General features: G+C 47.1%; 1 protein-coding gene across 10 annotated transcripts in view; it reads right to left on the reverse strand.

The window, feature by feature from the left end:
* The window catches only part of KDM2B (lysine demethylase 2B), a 125,977-nt gene that overhangs the window by 63,365 nt on the left and 38,548 nt on the right, over positions 1-24,064 (reverse strand). For 9 of the 10 annotated variants that reach the window (XM_074297913.1, XM_074297905.1, XM_074297895.1 and 6 more), the window contains 4 exons: positions 22,284-22,377; positions 18,869-19,022; positions 10,817-10,932; positions 1,085-1,211 (listed from right to left, as the gene is read on the reverse strand). In XM_074297913.1, coding sequence (XP_074154014.1) covers positions 1,085-1,211; positions 10,817-10,932; positions 18,869-19,022; positions 22,284-22,377 — 491 coding nt within the window. Of the gene's footprint in view, positions 1-1,084; positions 1,212-10,816; positions 10,933-18,868; positions 19,023-22,283; positions 22,378-23,452; positions 24,046-24,064 lie in introns of those variants that run through there. The other variant, XM_074297932.1, reaches the window with a different exon arrangement.

The raw sequence follows: 24,064 nt of genomic DNA on the forward strand, positions 1-24,064 counted from the left end.
TTTTTGTTTTCTCATGAATTTTGTTACTATTTTTCCAGTTTCATAAAATAACTGCTTGGTACTTTGATCGGTAGGACACTGAATATGTAGGTTAACTCAGATAAGATTGTGAGGATCCCTATTTGGAGATTAAGTGAATTGACCAGGGTCCCACATCTAGTAAGTATCTGAAGCCACATTTGAACTCAGGTCTCCTTGCTTTGAGACCCCCTCTATCCACTGAGCCACCCGGCTGCCCAGCTTGTCTTGGGCACATCACTCTCTACGCCCAATTCCCCATCTGTAAAAAAGAGCAGCTACAAGTCTCATGCACAAGATGTTCTGCAAATCTTCAATTGGTAGAGAAACATCGGTTATTCAGAATTCAGGGTTAAAGGCTGCCATCAGCTGCCGGGATGCAACTTCAGGGCTGATGTGTGAGAGGAGAGAGCCGAGAGTGGGATGATGTCCCTTTAAATAAAGGCAGGGGGGCAGGGCTACTGCAGCTGCGGGGAGAAACGCTCTCTCTCCTTGCCTGGCTCAGTCTCACTCGCCACCCACTGATCTCCCTTTCCTGGCCATCCCTCCCCATCTCCCAGCCCGACTACCCCTTGCAGCAGCTGAGTTAAAGATGGGCCCCGGCCATTCTCCCCAAGAGCTTCTCTCCTCCGTGAGACAAAAGCCACTCACTGATGCAGAAAAATCAAACAGGGACAAATCAAAGGCTTAAAACTGAACGTGGCAAGCTCGAGCGCTACAGACACCCCCAAAATCTGCAGATACGGTGGGGACCGGTCTTACAAAGCGCCCCCCCCTCCTAGCACACTCCCTTTTTTGCAAAGCCCCAGATGATTTCAAGACTCATGAGTCCCCAAAGAGCCTCGGTTACCATTGTCCAAGGTGGGGACCCTCCCTCCTGAAGGATGACCACTCCCCAGTCATTGCCCCCCAGTGCCCTCATCTCCAAACAGAATCCACTGAGTTCAGGGATCTCTCCCGCAACATCCACCAGCTGCTCCTTCCCCACTCCGAGGCAGCCAGGAGACAGACTTCCCAGATGCAAGGCAAGCCTCCCCCCTCCCCCCCAGCCCCCGCCCGCACTCACCAATGTGCATTGATTCTTTCTGGTACTCCTGAGAGAGGTGGGAACGCTGGGTCACGCAGTGTACGTATCTCTCCAAAACATACCAACACATCTCATAGTAGAAAGGGTACCGGAATTTGGCCTGTACCTAAAAGCAACACCCGGTGGGTGGAGGTCAGTTTCCGGAGGAGTGAGCAAAGAAGGGGGGGCGGGGAGGAGGGTGGGGAAGGGGGAGCAAGAGAAGTTTACAGCAGAGGGGCCCCCTGAGGCATCATTTTGATCGTCCTTAGCAAGAGCATGAATGATGTGGGGAGGAGAGGGAAGGAGGAGGGAGGGAGGGGCTGGACGGGGCCAGATGCCAGCAGCATACACAATGAGGCAGCCAGGGGGGATAGTATCGTTTCAGGGTTCACTCATGTGCACACCCAAGGAGGAGAGTGGGGCTGGAGGGCCAGGGAACTGCCCCCAAATCACACAGGGCTCCCCACCCGCCCCCTGCAATTCACCTGGGAGACTCAAAGAGGAGGAAACCCCTATCTAGGTTTGAAGTCACTATTTCCAACTCCCGTGGAGACGGGCTCATCTGATTGCCCAAATGATACTTCTTGCAACCTCCCACCATCCTCCTTTTTCCCTAACCCATTGAGAAAAGAAAGACCACGCCCCCCCCCAGAAAAGAAAACAAAATTTTTCCCCTTTTCCATCTTTGTTACCCCTAAGAGACTAAATGGACTCCAGAAGGGAAAACACAGAAGCCAGACAAACGAGAATGCACCAAGAAGATATTCTCCCTCCATCCACCCACCAGCATGGAGTTGCAGCTGGACATGGTCAGCCCCTAGAACCCGGGACTTCCCAGTGGGATTTAGATGATGGAGTTCTGGTCAAGAGGCCAGACAGGGATTAACAGAGCTTCTACTACTAACTGCTTCCTCTTTACTTCTAAGGACTGAGGGGGTGGGATGGGATCACCCTTAGTCATCCTTGGAACGGTTCAGCTCCAGAGAGGGCTGGGGACACTATCCCTGTAACCTGCAAGATCGGGGAAAATGAGGTGGAAAGGATCCGGGAGAGACCCAACACCTCTGAGCAGCTGCCTCATGTGGACTCTGCTAGGTGAATGCTACCACAAGGATGGGAGACCAGGGAAGGGGAGATGAGGATGGCAGAGGGGCAAGGACAGGAGGATAGGGAGGAGAAGGGGGAAAGGAAGAGGAATATAGAGGGATGGGGGAGAAAGAAGAGGGATATAGAGGGATGGGGGAGAAAGGAGAGGGATAGGGAAGGGGTGGGAAAAGGGAAGAGGGCTAGAGAGGGAAAAGATAAAGAGGAAAAGGGATAGAAAAATGCAGGTAGAGGGAAAAAGAGTGGGATAGAAAAGATAAAGGGGAAAGGAGAGAAAAGGGGGAAGGCCTTCACATGGCCCAGGTTTTCTATCTGATGAGGACATTCTCCTCCCCAGCTCCCTGATAGTCTTGACTATGTGCAGGGCTGAGCAGGCAGGTGTGATGGAAGGTTCCTTGACCATTAAAGAAGGGTCTTAATTTCTCTATCTCCGATAAGTGCCGAGGGGAGAGGGGAGAAGACTGAGAGCAGGTGACAAAAGGGAATCCATGGAACAGAGGAAAATCCCAGCTGTCCACTTCCTGGCCGTGTGATCATTCACTTCCCAGAGTCTATTTCCTCCCGTATAAAACAAGAGTGGGAAAGGGATAGACTGAGTGTTCTCTGAGGTCCCTACCAATTCTAAATCTGTTTCTTGAAGTCCCTCCCCTTTCTGGGTCTCAGTTTCCCCATTTGGAAAACAGAGGGTTCGGACTAGCCAGCCTCAAACCTCAGTTCTCAATCTAGGCCCATCCAAAGACCTGTGTGTGACTCTAGTTTGGGGCCTCGGTTTCCTCCTCCACTACATGAAGGGGTCACACTGGGCCTCTGAGGTCCCTTCCTGCTACAGAGCAGGGATCCCACAAGTTTCACTCTCCTCTAGGTCAGGGCAGTAGTACTTATCATTATGAGACAACACAACATCTCCCCCTCCTTCCCCCCCCCCCCCCGCTGGGAGTCTGGGCTTTAATGTGTGTGGGAGAATGGGCTTCTGCCTTCCTAGGGGCCTGTCACAAAACCCCACAGCATCCACAACAGGTGGGTGTGGGCGGCCCCTCTGCAGACGCTTCCCGAGCCCTAAGAACCAAGGTGTCCAAAAAAGCAATCGGCCTCCTGCCTAAGTTTTAATGAGCCTCACTGGTCTCCGCTGCCCCCAGCCTGAACCCAAAACCTTTTCTAGCAGGAGCCTTCTGCTTTGGCAGCATGCCTCGGGGGTATAGGATGTTCTGTGGACCTCCACGAGTCATCAACAGAGGACACAATCTCAGCCTCTCCTGGGCTACCCCTCTAAAGACCCTTGCCAAACCACCTGCAGAACCTCCTCTGGCATGAGGGAAACTCAATTCCACTCCGGACAAGAAATTGGGCCACTGGCTCCTCTTTCTTGATCTCCCTTTTCTTCTTCTTCTCTTTAACCTTCTCTCCATCTTCTTTTCCCTTTATCTCCCTTTCCCTCTCACTCCTTCCTCTCTTCTCAAACTGCACTTGTGGTGTCACTGCTCAATAGCCCTCCCTACCAGAGCAAGTCAGCACCTTCTCTAAGGCATCCACAGTTGGAGTTGCCCGGGGCACCTGTGGCCAAGCAGCTTGCTCAGGGCGCTGCAGCCAGTACTTGTGAGAGGCAGGACTTGAACCCAGATCTTCTGGCTCCCAGGCCAGCTCTCTGTCCCTGGTCATCATGCCCCACAGCTCTCTGGAGCTCTTGGACTTTGCACTGAGGGGGGAGGGAAGGGAGGATGCATTAGGTTGGGCTTCAGTTCAATCTGATAGCTACATTTTCTTTCTTGAGCTGCCCATTTTCAGCCGAGGAGATTTGATGATTCTATTTTTAATCAGTCCATCAGTTCTCTCAATGTCTTGGGAGGAAATAAAATACTTGACTAACTAAGGAGCAAATCTGGTCCTCTTGGGACCCAGGGTCCGTCAGGTCTCCAATGACCCCTCCTTGACAATTCCTCCCCAGCTTCTACCATCAGGTCAAGTCTAAACTATCCTCCTTTATTCCCTCCCAATAAAAAGGAAGCTCCCTGAGGACACGGCTGTTTCATTTTTAGCTTTGTGACTCCAGCACCTAGGACAGCGCCTGGCCGCTTACTGAGTCGAATTCTATTCCTTCTTCTCCAAGCCTCCTTAAGTCAGTCTCATAAAACTGGTTTGATTCCTTACTCTGGGTCAACATGCGACTGGCCAGGCACCATCAAACCCAAGTATCTTTTTAGATTTAAAAAAAAAATTAATAATGAAAACCAAAAAATAAATAAAAAAATAAAAAAATAAAAATAAAAAACTTGGTCATGGATCAGGAGGGTAGGAAAGATCAATCCTCCTCTCAGTTGCTGAACCTCGAGGGAAATCAATCGGGTGAAAGCAGATGCTAACGAAGGAACTCAAAAAATAATAATAATAATAATAATGATGATGATCATTTTTTTTCCAAGAGAGCACTGCAGGAAACAAAATTTGCAAAAGAATTGACTTACAAACAGGGAGTCGCCTTCCACCCTTCGCCTTCAAAAGGTTTCAGCCACATGCCTGGGGATATTAAAGACAGCATTGCTCAACATTACTGGGTGACAGATTGCAGAGCCTCACCAAATTTCCATGTTACTCATGTTTATCGAATGTGAATAACAAGGCAGTCGGCCTCAAGCATGCAGTGCTCCCGAGATCTCTCAGGTTGTTTAAGGTTCAAATTGAGTTCCTTCCCATTGACCTCGTTACTAAACTCTGACCTTGACTAGTGAATAAAGAAGCCCAAAGCCACACTGGAGGTGAGTGAGCTGAGGCATTACGAGGTACAGCAAGGGGTCTGGGAAGTCCCATAACCGACTGATACTTCCCTTAGCACTCAAGTGTTAGGTGGTAGAAAAGTCCCAAGTATCTGATGGTGTTTGGGGGAAGGGAGGGAGTCTGTTGGGTTTCTTTCTCCTGGAAAAAAAAAAAAAATGGGAGTCTGGAAGCAGTCAATTGGAATGAAATCATTTCCACGTCTGCAAAGATGGCAAGGAGGTTTCTGTTTAAAGATTGCTAGATTTGGAGTCAGTGAGCTGAGTTCAAATCCTGACTCTGACACTAACCTGTGCATTGGGGCACAAGGTAGGGCCACATAATACTCGACTGACTCTGGAGGATCTGGACCTGCATCCATTCACATTGCAGCTTTGTCACTTTCTACCTATGTGATCTCAGGCAAGTCGCTCCGTATCTCGGATTGTTTCCTCCTCAGCAAAATGAAAGGTTTCCCATAAATGACCTCTCAGATCTCTTCTAGACCTGATCTGATAATTCTGCATCATTCTTGGGCCACAGTTTCATCATCTGTTGGACTAAAAAACAAGACAAATTTCCCTTCCAGTTCTAAAACTATAAGCCTGAATTATTTACTTAACCTCCCTGGGCCTCAGTTTTCCTAATATGCAAAATGAAGAGGTTGTACCAAAATGATCTCTACAATCCCGTCTAGATCTTTATCAGCCGTTACATGCCTGGCTTGTAATGAAGACTTAATAAATGTTATTGAATGACTGTTGATTGACTAAATGATAAGTCATCGAGCCTCAGTTTCCTCATCTTCAACTGCAAAATGAAGGGGTCAGAGCAGATGCTTCTAAGATCCCTGCCAGTTCTAACACTATGATTCTAATCTTTAAATCTGCCTGCTTTCCACTTTCCTCATGTGTAAGTGAGAGCATCAGAAGTGATAAATTTTAAAGTAACTTTCAGTTTGAAATGACTGATTCTATGATCCAAGAAGGGCAGTTAATGGTACAGTGGGTAGAATGTCCAGTCTGAAGTTGGGAAGACTCATCTTCCTTAAGAGTTCAAATCTGGACTCAGACACTTCCTAGCTGGGGGACGCTGGGCAAACCACTTCGCCTTGTTTGCCTCAGTTTCCCCATGTGGAAAATAAGCTGGAGAAGGAAATGGCAAACTACTTCATTATCTTTCCCAAGAAAACCCCAAATGAGGTCCCCAAGAGACAGGACAGGAGTGACATCATGCCTGAACAACAAAATGATCCCAGAATCCTTGGTAGAAGGGCCATTGAGCAGGCTATGTGATATTAACTTTCCTGGGCAACTCGAATGCATTCTACTTTAGAGACACCCAAGTAAGGCGGGGGAAAAGATAACTCCAAAGGAGCTATCTGTGCACTAAATGATAACAGGGATGCTTTCTGGTGTAGTGGTAAGCTGAAAAGTATTATATGGGAACAATGAAACGGTTTTAGCAATTTCCTTAAAGCATCCTACATTCAGCCATTGGCTACTCCCAGTCATAGCACCAAAATTTCTACCTGTTTCAGGTCAAACCAAGTTAAGTCTTCACTGGGGAGGGAAGAGAGCAACAGATATTACTCCATGACAAACTGGCTAAGGAGGAGAAAAGGAGGAAACTGATCCATTGATGATGAAACTCTTAAGATTCTGGGGAATATAAACAATAGGGAGCTCTCCATTTGGACGTGGCTACCGTATTTCCATCAGTTTCTTGCATCAGGTTCAAACAAATATGCTCAGCTGGATAGTATTCAAAGGATGAGGATTTATCCATTCCTTGGCAAGCCCAGGAGGGCTGACTGAGGGGCCCAGGGCTGGCTGCTGAGAAAATATCTTTTGTTCCCCTAGCTGAGCCAGTGGGGGCCAAGACAGCTTAGTCAACGGGCCAGCCAGTTCCCTGGTTTCTATCCTGGGACTGAAAAGTCAAAAAAAAATGTTATTTCACCCCCTTCCCCTTTTACTAAACGAGGAAAGAAAAGCACAAAGCTTAAATAATGAGTGTTTACCTCTGTTCCCCCATTAGCAGGTGCTTCTAATCCAAGACATCTTTTTTATTACTGCTGAAAAACTATTTTTAAATGGCCATAACCTTCTTTAGAAGTCTCCCAGGGATAGGAAAAATTAAGCCAGAATGGGTATGACAAGGAAACTCAGTATTTTATCTGACTCTGAGAGTCTATTAGCCTTTTTCCCCAGCTTTTTTCCCCTTGTCTTGGCTCCTAAGGCACATCAGTTTTGTTGCCAAAGCTCTCCAAAGACCAAAAATTGAAGGGAATTTGACAGCCTGCCAATGAGAGGCTGCCCGCACTCATAGCCCTTCCAGGGGTGGAGGCAGGTGGAAAAGCCCTGTCCAGGGACAGTGAGGGACTTTGTCACTCTTTTTCATCCTGCAGTAGGTTTACTATTCCAAAGGAGTTCAAAGTAAAAATACCATTCCACCTTTCCTAGTGGAGGGGGGAGAGGGGTTTATGGATTACAGATAAAATCATGGGAGTAAAGAACAATGATTAGAGGCAATTCTTGTACCTGCTCCATCCATCCTTTGTAAAGGGTGTGACCTTGACCAAGTGACCTCCATTTCCCCATCAGTAAATTGAGGGAGAACATAGATTTAAAGCAGGAAGGGACCTCAGAAGTCCAAATCCTATTCTCATTTGACTCAGATGAAGAAATGAAGGTCTAAATGAGGGATAGGGCCAAGGTCACGTGGACAAAGTGACACAGAGTGGGATTTTAGCCCCATATCCCCTCTCTAAAGTCCCTTCCTAAGAAAATGCATTCACCAACCCAGAGAAGAAGTGGCTCCTAAAAGGCTAGAAAACTGTTAAAGTTCCCAGTTTAACTGACAAATTTATGAAATGTCTGGAGTATCACAGGTATGGCCTTTATTCCCTGGCTATTTGCCGACAAATAAAACTGGTCATTTCTTACAAGGAATTTAAGGAGCATTTGGGCCTTAACTTTGGATAGAATTTAGCCAGTGGTCCTCGCAGACCCTCCATGCCAGTGGTCCTCAAACTTTTTAAATAGGGGCCAGTTCACCGTCCCTCACTCTATTGGAGCGCCAGACTATAGTAAAAACAAAAACTCACACTCTGTCTCCGCCCCTCAGCCCATTTGCCATAACCTAGCGGGCTGCATAAACGTCCTCAGCGGACCACATCTAGCCCACAGGCCGTAGTTTGAGAACCCCTGCTCTATGCCTTGTATATCAGCTCTGATTGTCAGCAGAGGTCCCATATACAGTAAATGGCCCTTCAGCTGCAGGGGACCTGGGTCAGGACTGGAAGGAAGAAGAGGAACAGGTCCAATTTCCACTTATATGATGCTTCAGGGATAGAAAAGCACTTTGTGGGTGAAATCTACAGGGTAATATTTTCCCTTTAAAGTACCTAAAAATCAACCACATTTCACGGAGGTCTGTAGCAATTACAAGGGATCAATATTCAAATCTATAGGTTCCCCCAATTATTGCCAGCATGTCGCTAGGATCCTAGGATGGTGGAGTGGGATGAGCTCTGGCCTTCGAAGCAGCAGAACCTGGATTCAAATCTTGCCTAAAACAACAGCTGTGGGACCCTGGGCAACTTATTTAAATTCTGCCTCAGTGTTTTCATCTGAAAAATGAAGGGGGTTGAAACTGATGACTTCTACCAGTCCTTCTAGACCTAAACCTATGATCTTCTCCAGGGGAAGCCCAGTGCATCCATCCCTCCTTCCTGCTTCCCTCCCACACAAACTCCCGGAAACCTAAAAACTGGGTCAGCGAGACCCAGAGACTGAGAATACAATGAATTTCTATTAGATTCCCCAAATCCAGAAGCATGAAAATGATCAAAGGGAAAATGAGGACTCTACATACTTAAAAGGAACTAGATGGCGCAGTGGATAGGGTATTGGACCTACAGTTAGGAAGATCCGAATTTAAATTAAGCCTCCAATACTTGCTATAAATCACTTAACCTCAGTTTTATCAACTAGAAAATGGAGATCATAATAGCACCTACCTCTCAACAGTCTATTTCAGTGTCAGGAATGGTAGGCAGAAAAGAGTGAAGATTTTAAATAGTGAATGTGTCAGGGGGCAGGCAGGTAGAGAGGGAGGGACCACCCCCCATACACACACACATACAACATCCCTACTTCCCAGAACCCCTTGAGTCCTGGTTTTTTTTGAGCTGAGAAGTAAAGGGGAGGCAGCTAGGTAGCATCACAGTACTGGGAGGACTTTCAACACTTACTAATTGTGAAAACCTTGGATAAGTCCCGTAACCTGTTTTCTCATAACCATAATTAGAAAGGACTAATGATGAAACATGATAGCCAGCTTCTAATTAGAGAGATGAGAGACTCAGAGGACAGACTGGAAATAGATACAGAGAAATGTACACAGATAGACAAAATAAAGTTAGCTAGACATAAAGATAGAGATGTAGATATACCTACAGCTATGAATACATATATATCTTATGTGTTTGTAGATATAATATACATATACATGTATATATAAATTTTTTTCTTTTAGAAATTTGTTTGGCTGAAATACGAGACAGTCTGTTTGGTATTGGGATTTTAGCTTTCTCAATTGTAGGGATGGAAGAGTGGAGGTTAGTGAGAAAGGGGATAAAAGGAAGAGAGGGCAAATATTTGTTGCCTGGAAAAGATAAAATTTAATGGAAAAAAAAAAAAAAAACGATAAAAAGGGAGAGGCTAGGCAGCTAGGTGGCGCCATAGTGGATACAATATTGGGCCTGAAATTAGGAAGATTCATTTTCCTGAGTTTTAATGTGGCCACAGACAATTCCTAGCTGTATGACCCTCAGCAAGTCAGTTAAATCTGCCTCAGTTTCCTCATCTGTAAAATGAATTGGAGAAGGTAATGACAAACCATTCCAGTATCTGTGCCAAAAAGACCTCAAATGGGGTCATTAAGATTTGGACACGATTGAAAAGACTAATAAAAAACAACCAAAAAGGGAGAGATTGGTATTATTGTCTGCCCATCAGCTGATGGGACACTAGACTCTCCAGCCCATGGAGGCAGGGAGTCTCAGAGCCAAAGCTCCAGTCATTTCTGGTGTGCCGATCGCCAGCTCTGTTACCTCTGGGCAGTTCATCTACATAAGGTCCAAAGCCTTCTGGGGGGGATGACTGATTGTGAAATGTTATCATGTCGTTAAAATATCAGACTAAAATGGCATGGGATGGGGATAGCTGCATGATGCAGTGGATAGAGTGGGGTTAGGAAACCTGAGTTCAAATCCAGCCCCACACACTTAATACTTACTATATGGGCAAGGCATCCTAACTGTCTTGCCAAAAAAAAAAAAAAATGGTATGGGAAGATCTCCTCTAAGGACCATCCCAGCTAAAAAAATCTATGAATTTTAAAAAGGGAAACCTCAGAACCCAAGACTGGGATTACAGATACCGGGTTCCCCAGCTGATTCTGGCATTCCCTAAAAAAAAACACAAAGCAGTAGAATGGAAGTTAAGAGATTAATCTGTGCCTCAGTTTCCCTAGGGGGGTTGCTTTAATAAGTGAGAGGCAGAAAGGCCCAGATTGTGGTTTCCTCTGGGTCACTTCCTTATTGACAAGGGGGATTTTGCTGCCCAGATAAACAGAAACACTGGAGGAGGAAGGTGCTGACCAAGCTTGATCTCAAGTGGACATCCTCCTGTTGTCACGAGGCCAGCTTTAGATCCAGGGATGGGGAGGTCAGTCGGGAAAACAGAGAGCACCTGATGGTGATAGAGACTCTCTCCTGCTGCACCCCGACCCCAGAGACCCGATCCATTCCCCTCTGAGTGTGTGGAGCTAGAGTCCAAGATCCTGCCCCGTAGGAGGGAGAGAAAGAGGGCTCCTTACCCGCGTTCTGTCCTCTATCTCATGGATGCGCAGCTGCATGGGCACATTAAAGCTATGCAGGATGTTTCCGCCAAAAACCAGGGAATCTACAGGCGTGTAGACAGCATGGATCCAGCCTGCGGGAGCAGAGGGGAGGGCAGTGAGCTCACAGGATCAGACCATCACAGATTCAGAACAAGAAGGGCCCCCCCCAGGGCACTTTCCAGAGGAGGAAACTGAGGCTGAGAGTTTAATCCCAGTGCCACTTAGCAAATAAGGAGCTGAATTAAGATCCGAAGCTGACGCAGTTCCCCACTGACTAAAGTGATTCTCAGCCTTTTTGGTCTCAGGATATCTTATTATCTTAAAAAATTGTTAAGGACCCCCAGCTAGAAGAGAGGAGTGGATCTGGAGTCAGAAAGATTCCTCTTCCCAAATTTAAATCCAGCATCACAGCCGTGTGATCCTGAGCAAGTCATTTCACCCGTTCTGCCTCAATTTCCTCATCTGTAAGTAATATAAACCAGTCCTGTATCTTTGCCAAGAAAATGCCCAAATAGACTCATGAAGAGTCAGAAAACACTGAAACACTCCCAAAGAACTTGTATTTGCGTAGGTTATAACCATCACCATACCAGAGCCTTCCATGAGAGATGAATGTCGGTGTGGATGTTGATGTTTTGGAAATCAACAAATGCTACAAATCAGGGATTAATTCATGGTTCTGTTGATTGTTTAAACTCAAGAAAATGTTAATAATGAAAGCTGAATTTAAAAGTGTGTTGAGAACACCTATGTCCCCCAGAGAGACAGTTGTTAAACATTTACCAGCACAGCCCCAGTAATGTACCAGTTTTTACCATGTTAAAAAGGAAAGTGACCAGATGTCATTGTGAAAATCATTTCAGTTTGACAGACCACCCTCAGAAAGGGGCTCCGCTTGTCCAGGGCCCTCCCCACGTGCTGAGTGACTGAGCTGCAGCAAACAGGAGGCTCCCTTTGATGCCCCCTGGTTGGCATGGAGATGTTCAGGTGAAGGAGAGAAAGACCTAGTGAAGCTGGCTGAGAGACGAGGAAAGACAAAGAGGTGACGATAAATAGGAAAGAGAAGGAAAGGGGAGGGGGTGGGGAGAGAGAAGAGAGGGGGAGGGGGAATGAAAGGAGAGAAGGGAGGAGGGGAAGGAAGGAGAAAGGAGGCAGGAAGGGGAGGGGGAGTGAAAGGGAGAGAGAAAGAAGGAGAGGGAAAGAGAAAAGACTGGAGAGAAAAGGGTAAAATTGGGGAAGGGGGAGAGACAGAAAGAGAGACAGTGACAGAAAAAGAGACAGACAGATATAGGGAGACAAAGATAGAGAGATAAAAACAGAAAGAAAGAATGAAGGAATGAAGGAGGTAGAGAGAAAAATATCTATCTACATTCCTCTCCACCCATCCCAGGAAGTTAGTGGCTCCCCCCCCCAAGGCAGCTCTATGCCAGTCCCAAGCCCCCCAGAGTCACTCAGGCACTGTTAGCTCCCCAAAAGCCAAGGGCAGTTGGCCAACCAGGCTGAAAGGGCCCCCTACCCCCCCCTCAGGCTGAGCCACAAGCAGTTTTCTCATATGGAAAGAGGCCGGGAGGGCCCCAGAGCCAGGGGAACGTGGGGGAAATGGTGTTCTGTCCGACATTCTTGGAAAATGGGAGGGGAACTTCCGCAACGTGTGCCAGTATCAAATGGTACGGGGGAACATCTGCAGAATGCTTTGCAAACCCTCAAGTGCTAAGTAAATGTACCGATTAGATGCCCTCCTGGCCAAGTCCTTTCCTGATGATAACAACACTACCTGACTCTGATGGAGAGAGCTTGAAGGTTTACAAACGGGCCCCAAGGGAGCCTCTGGACAACCCTATGGAGGCAGCATCGCCTCCCTGGCCCCCACCAGCATCATCGTCCCCTTTCTGCAGCTGAGGAAACTGAGGCTCACAAACATGAACCAGCTGGGTTATAGACACAGAGGTTACTTAGCTCCAGGAGGAAGGATTTGAACTCAGGTTCTGAGATACCAGATTTTTTTTTGCTTCTAGATCTGAGTCGCCTCTAAGATTTGCTTTTCATCTCTTTCCCAAGAGCCAAACCCCGGTCTGTTTTCTCAGTAACTGCAGTTTTTGTTCCTCCCAAGGGGGCTGGCGGCCTGGGTTATTATTAGTCGTACTGTTATTACATCCTCAGCAACATCGCTTTTAAACAGTGTCCCTGGTCCCACTCGTTGGACGCTTAGGGTTACTGAGGCAGGGAACAAGAAATCCCGGCTTCTCTTTGCAGCTCTAACTCACCAACCAGGAGGAAGAAAGGGCCCCTGTGGGCTCAGCCCACCTGGCTGGGCCATGCAGATGGGGTCCCAGTTCTACAAGCTCACTCAGAGTGAGCCTCCTTCTGGGCCTCAGTTGGCCCTCACCCCATCTGTAAAATGGGCAGAAGAGGCCCCACACAAACGCACCAATATATGAAGAGAAATGGGACTGGACACAACGCATGATTTCACTGGTAGGAGGACTTCTAGGTGAGGGAATTCCATCCACCAGTGCAGATCAGCATCTTTTCTTCCTAAAGCAATGAAGGGGTCAGGGACTCGCCAGAGATCATACAGTCAGATTGTGACCCAGGTGGGATTTAATTCAATTTCTTGACAATTCCTATTCACCAAATGATCAAATTATTCAAAAGAACAGGGCCATTGACGGAGCTTGACTTCACTGAAAAATTGAGAAAAATATACCTCCCTACCCTCTACGACCCTATACTAATAACAACTAGGATTCATGTAGCACCTACTATGCGCCAGACAGTGCTAAGCGCTTTACAAATAATAGTTCCCTGGGCAATAATTATTAAACCCATTGTACAGATGAGGACACTGAGGAAGGAAAGAAGTAGACTGACTTGGCCAGGGTCACACAGCTATGACATGCCTGAAGCTGGTGTTGAACTCAGGTCTTCCTGCCTCCAAGCCTGGAGCTCTGGGCACTGTGGCACCCTGGCAAGTTTGTACCCTGGAAGTTCCCTCCCCTGATGAAATCCTGGGTCTAGGCAAAGACCAGAAACCACCGAAAGCAAGAGACAGGGAAAAGGGAGGATCCCAGGGCCTCAGATCTCCACCAGAAAGGTTCCTCTCCTAAGAACACGGCCACACTTTACAGAGGAGGAAACCGAGGCAAGAAAGTGGAAGTAGGTTTGAGATTGGAATCTTGGGGTTTTGAAAGATGGAAGGAGGAAAGGAGGGAGAAAGGGAGGGAGACAGAGGGAAAGGGAGGGAAGGAAGGAAAGAAGGAAGGAAGGGAGGAAAGGAGGAGCCTCTTCCCTCCCTCCATCTCAGATCCCCAGATCCTGGGCTGTCCTTGTTGCCCCCCTGCCCCCAGAGCAGCCTGCCCCGCTCCATGGAGGCTTCCTAGCAGCTTCTGCTCTCTGTGCCCGCCGTCCCCAGCCCCCACCATCTGCTCCAATGTCTACATATTGTTTTCACTGGGATAAACCCCATTAGGTGACAGGAACAGCACTGAAGGTTTCCCGAACCATTCTCAGAAAGCTCCCTCCCTCCCCGCCCCAGCATCTCATTATGTCAGGAGTGCCGGAGAACAGGTGTTCTAACCCTGGCAGGCTAGTTACAGAAGCCAGGAGGTTGGCAAATGCCTCCTGCTTCCGGACTGGGGCCCTCATCCGTCTGGGAGCTGTAACCCCAGGCCCCCGAGGGGGGGGGTGTGTGCGGGAACAGACGTCCCATGGCAGCTGGGTGTGTTGGGGGGGAGGGGATCCACCGCAGACTCCTGGTGCCACCTCAGATTGGCATCCTAGAGCCGAGGCAGTGGGGAAAAAAGGATCAGGGCAGAGTGCAGGGCCTCCTTCCTCCATCCCTCTGGGAAGCAGATTGATGGAATAGAAAAGAAACTGTAAGGCTCAACTTGGAGAAAGGAGCATGATCTAGAGAATTCTGGCTATGGAGCCAGAGGAGCTGAATTCAAACCCTTACTCTGATGCTTACTGCCAGCATTTCCCTGGGCAAAACACCTCCCTGGGCCTCAGTTTGCTCATCTGTAACATGAGGGAGTTGGACTTGAAGGCCCTTGAAGTATATTCTAATTCTATATTTATGATCTCATGATCCTGGGGCAACAGATAACTGCCCATTTTACAGATGTGACAGCTGAGGTACAAACAGAGAAAGGAACTCACTTGGTTCCTGGCTTTTTCAATGGGTGGATTGATGATAGAATTTAGCATCCCGAGAGAGGAACAGGCGGCTTTCTGTAGCACTTGTTCTCATAAGGGCGCTTTTTTCTCATGTATAACATATCCAAAGTCACATGCCCACAGCTCTCAGAGACGAGAAAGGCTGAGCTTCGTTCACCCCTTTTTCCAAACGTCGAAAGAGTAGGCCATGACTGTGAGTGTCCCCACAAGCCAACAATCCCAGGCCCAGAATTTCTGGCCACGGGGAGGACAAACCCCTAGTCCACTCCACTCCTGAGAAGCAAATTCTGTCTCCCCTCAACAGAACTTTGCCTGGACACAAAACCCCCGTACAAGCTGCTCCACAGCAAGGAGATTAACACATCCTTAGAGCCCCTGCCCAGCTGGCATCTGACCTAAAGCCCACCTGCTGCAAAACTTAAGCCAGTTTGCCCTAGTCCTGCCTTCCCCTGGCAGAGAATCTGCCTCTCCTTGCCCCTCCAACAATATCACTTCTAACCTGGCTGCCTCTTATCACCCAAAGGCACCACCACCCCCGCCCCCACTCCACCCCTGAACCTGTACCCTGATCCAAAGCAAGTGGGGTGGGGGGAGCAGGCTACTCTGCCTAATGACCAGGAAGAGGAAGTGCCAATATTTGTTCTAACTCAGGAGAAGGGCGGAAAACGGGAGCTTGTCAGCCCTCCAGGCTGTGGAGCCCAGTGTTGGAGGGCCCTGAAATGAGAAAACTTCAGAGCTGGGAAGGAGCTTGGAAGAGGGAATGGCAGGGCTGGAAAGGGTCTTAGATCTGGGAATTTTCAGAGCTGGGAAGGAGTTTAGAACAGGGGATCTCAGGATAGAAGGGAACAAGATTCCCTGTTCTAAGACCAGCGAATGTCAAAACTAGAAAGGATCTTAGAACCGGGGATGTCAGGGTTGGAAAGGCTCTTAGAACAGGGGATGTCAGAATTCGGATGGATCCTTAACCTTAGAACTGGGAATGTCCAAAGTAAGGAAGAACTTTAGAACATGGAATGTCAGACCTGGGAGGGCCCTTAGAACATCAGGTGAGCTAGAAAGAGCTTTAGAGATCATTTGATCCAACTTCCCCTAGAGCAGAGTATTTTAAACTTTTTCCACTCTCGACCCCTTTTCGCCCAAGAAATTTTTTATGATCTCACTTATGTAGGTATACATATAAAAAATAGGTATACAAATCAAACATTTAATGATAATAAATCAAAACTTCCTGACCCCTACATTCAGCTACGTGGCTCTGTAAGGGGTCAGACCCACAGTTTAAGAAGCTTTGCCCTAGAGAAAGAAGATGCAACTTGGCCAAGACATGTAACAACCAACGGCCCAGCCAAGACAAAAAGCCCGGCTTTCTGAGCACTGTGAAGCACTGTTCTTTCCTAGACTTCTAGTTTCAGATCTCAGAGAATATTGGTCCCAGAAGGAGCTTTAGAACGTACCACCAGCGACAATAGTCGTAACTCTCTCACAGGGAGGCCTCTTCTTTATGACTTGGTCCCTGCCCCCAGAAATCCCTCAAAAGCCTTCAACAATCATCCTGGCCTCGAGACTGAGCCAGATTGCCAAAGTGGTGATGGGGAGTAAGACTTTACTACTCCACCATCTAACACAACGCTAACAAGCTTCCCCTTCACTCTGAGCCGTAGGCCCCAATGCCTCCCATACAAGTGGCTCCGTGACCCCCAGTCAGCTTTGGGACTCTCAGAAATCTAACCTTTTATCTCTTGAACCTCTATTTCTTTGGAGAGCTCACCATCCCAACCTCCTGCAGAAATCCCTTCACTATCAATCCAGGCAGCTACCCAACCTCCCTCTGCTTCCATACCTCTAATGACAGGGAGCTCACTGTCAATGAGGCAGACCCATTCCAGCCAGAGCTGCTGAACAGCACCAATTGAGAAGACATGTTCATACCAAACAGAATTTTGCTTGGACACAAAACTTCAAGGCCCAGCAGAACAAGTCTCTAAGCTCCTCTTCCACGTGGTGGTCCATGAGGGACAAGTGGAGAATGAAGTTTTAATTAATATTCAGATTGACACTATTGTTCTAGCCCAATGGAAACGTGCAGTATGATTTCCCACCCATTTCGCAGCTTTGTGATTCACACTTATCAGGACAGAGCTGTCATGTATTTGGAGTCCATCCTAGAACAGTGAGATACTGTCTGTGTAATTTTAGGAGAGCCCAATCCTTTCTTCTATAAAATAAAGTAGTCTCAAAGGGTTAAAGATCCTAACTCTAAGACTTAATTGTTTGACTTGAACTAGTCCCTGAACTCTAAACCTGACCTCTTCTTTGGAATGGAGGGGAGGAAATTAGAAAGTCTCTAAGGTCCCCAATACCCTTCCTACGTCCTCTCTTTTCTGCTCAGCTTTTTCCTTCATGGCAAGAGTTGTATATATTCCATAAATTCCCTCTTTCTGTCTCACTTCGCTGTGCCATAAGGACCCACTCCAAGAATGGTGACATCAGGTCCAGGGTGATGAGATGCTCCTTCTCCCAAGTAATCTTTCATTAAGTCTGATGTTGAGGATGCAGACAAATGTGATAATCTAGTCCCTTTCCTCAAACAATTTATCTTTTAATGGGGGGAGAACAATATAGATTTTTAAAAATACAAGATGTATAGGGGGAAAAAAGATAAGAGTGATGATGGTAGTTCATAAGGAGCCGGCCTGAGAATTAGGAATCTTTTTTGACTTGATCCAAGACACAGGGCTGATCATATTGTTACAGAAGCTTCTATCCGCGAATTCCCCTATTTCAAGGCAATCATAGGTTCAACCTTCCAGTTCCTCCACCCTATCCCTTAACTCAACCTTATGTCAATTTAATAGCCACTAGCCCAAATGACGTCATCAACAAAAATCCCAGGTCTTATCACAGGAATTACTTGTTAAGATGCATCTTTCTCATCCTCTATTTCCATAGACTCCAGCTTCTTAAATTATGTTTCACGACTCCACATAAGGTCTCCTAACCGAATGTGGGGGTCATGAAATTATGATTTACTATCAGCAAATGTTTGATTTGCATACCTATTTTACATATCCGTGTACCCAGTCATATAAAAATTTCTCAGGCAAAAAAAAAAGAGTCCTGAGTGGATTAAGTATAAGAAGCCATGTTATGATGATATGATTGGGATATTTTTTAATGTTTCTTGTCACTGAACTCCACAGAAGGAAGCTGCCTCACATTGTCCTTCCACAATCCCCTTTATCTTGGTTCCCAGACTGCCCTAAGACAGTTGACATTCTTGACAGACCAGAGTCCTAATTACATAGTAGCCCACCTTGTGGATTACAGTATCTTCATGGGTTCTGACCAACACAGGACCATCCAGCCCACCCTTCTATCAGATCAGAAATTGACAAGTAAAAGAGATCAGTTCTTTCTATTTTACAAAGGGAAAACTGAGGGAGGCTGAAAAAGGAGGATGATATACACAAACTCACATGGGTGGCAAAGAGGGATTTACACCCTAATCCTTTTTCACTCCCAACTGCCTCCTAGCTCCTAAGAGTCAGACCAGGCTTTAGGAGCGTCTAGAGAAAGAGTTAAAATGGGAAATATAATCCCCATCTCTGAAAACAAAAATAAAAAACTAAGTCAAATATAGCCCCCCCCCCCAGACAAAAGGTAGCCCCAAAGGCATCACCACAGAGTTGCAGGATATTGAGTTAAGAAGCAAACAATGTCTCAGAGATACATCTCTCTGGCAAAGAAACAGTATAGAGGCAGGCGATTATTTCAAATGATGGAAAGGACCACCACAGAGGCATCAACCACAGCTCCCAAGAAGGCCCACCGGCCTGGGCCCAGGCCACTTACCAGAAGGGATAAAAAACGTGTAGCCTTGGGTCAGCTCAATTCTTTGGCATTGTTCAACTCGGTCTCCCAGGAAGATGTCGCCCTGTTTTCCTGAGAGAACCCACTCTTCATAAAGTTCCAAGTTGTGCCAAGTGGGGGGGATCAGCCAGAATATCTGAGAAAAGAAACGAGTCCATCACAAAGCCTCGCCTAAACTCTGATGCTTTCCAATTCAGATGCGGAGACAGGACCTGTCTGTTTAGAAAGGAGTAAACCCAAGGCTAGGTGGCTGCTGGTTGCTGAGGGTTGTGCTGGAAGAGCCAGATTCAAATCCCATCTCAGCACCAACTAGCCAAATCTCTTTACTTCTAATCTCAGTTTCCCCAGCTGTAAAATGAAGATCTCCAAATTTCAACGATTCTGGAACCTATGTAGGACACTACTATGAATTCCCCATGGGACCCCTAAAAGGGCCAGAGACAGCAGCTTCTGGAAGCTGACGGGGAGAGAGCAGGGGGTCTGAAGTCAGGAAGACGCAAGTTCAAATATACACTTCCTAGAGGTGTGAACCTGAGTAAGTCACTGTCTGCCTCAATTTCCTCATCTATAAAATGAAGGTAATAATAGCAAATATCTTCCAAAGTTATTTCCAGGATCAAGTGATATATTTGTAAAGTATTTAACAAAGTATTTCGTACACAGGAGGCACCTAATAAATGCTTATCTCCTTCCTCTCAATTCTATAATCCTTAATAGAACAGACTTTTTTGATTTTTACCTTTGTATCCATACCAGTGCCATGGTACTGGCCATGCCATGCTATGGCATGGTGATGAAAAATGAGTGTTTTGGTGATCTCATTTGAGCCTGGAAACTACCTCAGGAAGTAAAGACCTTAGATTTTAGTTATCTCCATTTTATAGATAAGAAACCTGAAGCTTGATGTTGTTAAATGACTGACCCAATAATTAGAATTCCATAGCAGGATCTAAACTCAGGACTTATGGGAGATTTTTCTTTTTTCTTTAGTCAATTGGGATAAAGTGGCTTGCCTGGGGTCACATAGTAGGAAGAGTTAAGTGTCAGAAGTCAGATTTGAACTCTAATTCTCCTGACTTCATGGTCAATGCTCTATTCACTGCATCATCTAGCTGCCCCATAGACTTCTTTTTCACTGCAGCAAACTGTCTCTCTAGAAAACTGAGGCTCCTGTGGGTTTGAAATCCCAGGATCCCCCTGTTCTGGATCTGTCCCAAGATGAGGGGACTCCTGTGGGATCCCAATCCTCCTTGGTTTATCAGTGTTAAGTGGAGTCATTCTGCTAGGCCAGGGAGGGAAGGCAAGGAAATTCATAAAGAATAAAAATTAAAAATAAAATAAAACATATCACTATCCCAATGTAACAAAACGGCAACAGAAGTTGCCTTACAGTCTTCATTTTGTAAATAAAGAAACAGAGGTCAGGAGTAAAGTTACTCTCCGGGATCACATATACCCCCTAGCAGGTTGGAATATGCTCCCTTAACTTCTCACCAAGACACAGCAGCAACAAGAACAAAACAAACAATAAGACTTATTCATGCTCTAAACCTCAGTTTCCTCAACCTCAAAATGGGGACAAGAGTAGTATTTGCTTCACAGGGTTATTGTCTTCTCCAATAGAATATAAGCAATTTGAGGGTAGGAAATGTTTCTTTTCTTTTCTTTCTTTTTTTTTTGGGGGGGGGGGTCTTTTTATCACCCATTAATTAGCAAAATGCTTCTCAGTAGTGCTTGGTGCCCTATTGACTAATTGGAAGCTCAAATGAAACACTCTATATAAAGCACTTTTTAATATATATGACATATACATTATATATATGAAGCACTTATTAATTTTCTGATAACGATGATGATAATGATAAAAGTAATGAAAAACAACCAGCATTTATATAGCACTTTAAGGTCTACAAAGTGCTTTACATTTATTATTTCACTTGATCCTTGCACCCACCATGGGAAAATATGTGTTATTATTATGATTCCCCTATTACAGATGAAGAAACTGAGGCATACAGAGATGAGTGACTTGACTAGGGTCATACTGCTAAGAAGTATCAAAGGATTTGAATTAGGGCCTTCCTAACTCTAGACCTACACAAATTTGGGGTTCAAAAGACTCAGGGTTGAACAGCCTATTACACTGGGCACTTCTCTACCATTATTTTAATTTTCATCTCCTTTGAGTCTTGTGAACTAGAGGCACCTGGGTGACAAATGAATAGATCACTGGGCCTAAAGTCAGCAAGATATGAGTTCAAATCTCACCTGAGATGCTTACTAGCTACTGGGACTCTGGCAAGTCATTTCATCTGTTTGCCTCAGTTTCCTCAACTGTAAAATAGGAATAATAATAGCACTTACCTCCCTGGATTCTTGCTGAGAATCAAACGAGATAATAATTGCAAAGTGCTTTACAAATTTTAAAGTACCAAATAAATGCTAGCTATTATTAACCCCATTTTACAGATGAGCTATCAGAAGCTGGGAAAGTCAAGGAGCTTACATAGGTCACTTAGTATTTAGTAGACACTTAGTAGGATTGATTCCAGCTCTTTATGACTGCTGGGACCAGCAGTCTATGACCACTCAAACCACTTCTGGAAACAAGTTGTTCATTTTCCTCTCCTGTGTGTAAAGCCTGACTCCTCAGTGGTGTTGTCAAAAAGTTATGGCAATTGCCCACAAAATTGAGATTCCCTGATCTGGGGTAAAAGCAGAGAGAACAATGAATTCCCAGGGAAATGGGAAGATCCTCCTTTTAGGGCCCCAGATAAAGCTCAGTCCAGATGTCAAAACAGGACCACATTGCTACACAGATAAGGGGACTTTTACTCAAGATCACGAAGTTACAAGTGGCAAAACTTGGACTTGGACTTGGGTCTGAGACTCAGCCTTTACCCACACTCTCTCTGGTACTGCCTGATCTAGTGTGGTGAGATCCTAATTGAGTTCCCTAATCCCAGATCTTCTGGTCTCCACCCATCTGCCTCAGGAACAGAAGGGTACTCTCCAATCCTGAGGATGGGTAGGGGAGTGGGGTGTCCTGCAGGGCCAAAAAATGAACCTGGGTGGAGGAGGGGATCAGAGAGAGAGAAGGAAAAGAGAATAAGATTAAGAGCTAATTTTTACAGCTGAAGAAATTGAGTCCAGAGAGATGAAGCATCTTGCCCATATAGCTTGAAAGTCCTCACAGGTTCATGGATTTGGAACTGGAAGGGCCCCCACAAGCCACCTAGTCCAAACCCTTCAATTACCAGGTAAGCAAATCCAAGGCCAGAATAAGAGGACCTGGCCAGAGTGACATGGGCAGGCAGTGACCCATGGAGCCAGGGTTGGGATCCAGTTGTGTAAGCTCTAAATCCAGAGTCTTTTCAAGCCCCCGCTGCTCACTCACCTTTTTGCCCCGGAAGACGTGGTACCACACAGATGTACCTCCAAAATCGATATGGAAGTCCGTGAAGCAGCCTTTGACGCTCATCAGACAGTATCTGCAGGCACCCAAGGGGGACAAAGAGAAGGAGAAAATTCTGAAGGTCTGTTTCATGAGGGGCCAGGAGCTTTCTCTCTTTCCCTTTCTTTCTTCCTCTTCCCACCACCTCATATCCCAAAGGCACCTCCCTTGCTAAGACCCAAAGGAGCTAGAGGTAAATAAACACCCAGCTCCCACTGGCGACCATGGCCAGACTGCGACTGCCTGCTCCTTTTGGCTGGGAGGAGATTATTTTCCATGAACTGGTACCAAAGCACAAGCTAGTTCATATCTCAGCACCTCCCCACCTCCCGCCTCCACTCCCAGCTCTGTCCCAGGGGCAGTTCTAGTCCAACCTTCTTCCTCAGCTGGGCCCCAGCTGAGCTTTGTGGCCAGCCGCATCCCAATACCCAATCGCCCCCCTCATCTCCCCTCCACCATCTACTGAATATCCACAGAGAACTAAGGTCTAAGCCCTCTTCCTGGTCCCAGAGAGCTTCCAGTCTCCTCTGGGGAGGGAGAACGGACTACAAGCTGAGTAACATTATCAGAGGTGTCACGGGGCAGTCCTCGATGAGAGCTAAATGAGGGCGGTGAGCTGGAGGAGCTGGCAAGAAGGGAGCCAGACCTGGGACTGAGAGACAGAACAGCCAGTCCATCCCCTTCGCTTAATAAATACAGACAGTGAAGCTCACACAGATAATAATAAAGTGACTTGCCCATGGACTGGGACTCCAAGGATGGCACTCTGACACCCCTGCTCAAGGCTCTCTCAGGTAAAGCATTCCAGGAAGGACAAATGGCCCCTGCTCCCCCTTTTCCCTGCTCATATCACAACTGCAAAGTGGGGGAAAGAGGCTGCCCACCCTGTGAGCACGCCCCCTCCTTCTGGTCTGCCCGCTCTGCCGAACCGCTGCCCTGCGGGTGGTGGGCAAGGAGGAGGAGGAACCAGGCTTCAAGGCCAGGAGCTCGTAGCTCCTCGGACCCCGTGGGACCCCTCCCCAACTGAGCCAGCATCTAGAGCGGATGCCTCCTCACTGCATGCACCCCGCTACATCACGGAGCCCGTGCACACACGCGCTTACCCCACTGACCTCTTTTCTCCGTTCCACATTCCTTTTCCATGGTCTGGGGAAGGGGAGGGCTTGGGGTGAGGGGGAGTGGGCAGCAGCCCCCTTGGACCAGACTTGGTCCAGAGGAAGGATGGGGAGGGAGGTGAAGCCCAAGAGAAGGCGGGAGGGGGGAGCTTTCTCTCTTTCCCTTCCTTTCTCCCCCTTCCCACCCCACATCCAGGTAAAGGAGCATTTGGCAGTATGCAAACGGCGTGCCCCCAGTCCCTCCACCCGATAGGCTGGAGGGAACCTTAACCATGTGTCTGCAGGAGGCTAGCAAATCACAGGGCCTTCCCGTACATCAGAGCCTGGCTGCCTAGCAACCCCATCGGAGGGGTGTAGGCAGTGCTGTCACCCAGACAGGCAGCAGGCATTGGCGCTGCCTTTTTAAAAGTCCTTTTCAGCTGGACAGCCTGGGCAGGGCTGTGGGCACCTTCTCTCGGGCACCGCTGGGGTATCTGCCCCTGCCCTGTTCCCCTCCAACACAGCCCAGCCGGGCCCACACTGAACTCGCTGCAGCTTCCATCTCAAGCTAACTCTTGCTTTTTCCAAAGAGGGTGGGAAAAAAAAGGGAAGGGGGGCAGCATTTCCCAG

This window comes from Sminthopsis crassicaudata, chromosome 1 (assembly GCF_048593235.1).
Source record: "Sminthopsis crassicaudata isolate SCR6 chromosome 1, ASM4859323v1, whole genome shotgun sequence".
Classification (NCBI taxonomy): domain Eukaryota; kingdom Metazoa; phylum Chordata; class Mammalia; order Dasyuromorphia; family Dasyuridae; genus Sminthopsis; species Sminthopsis crassicaudata.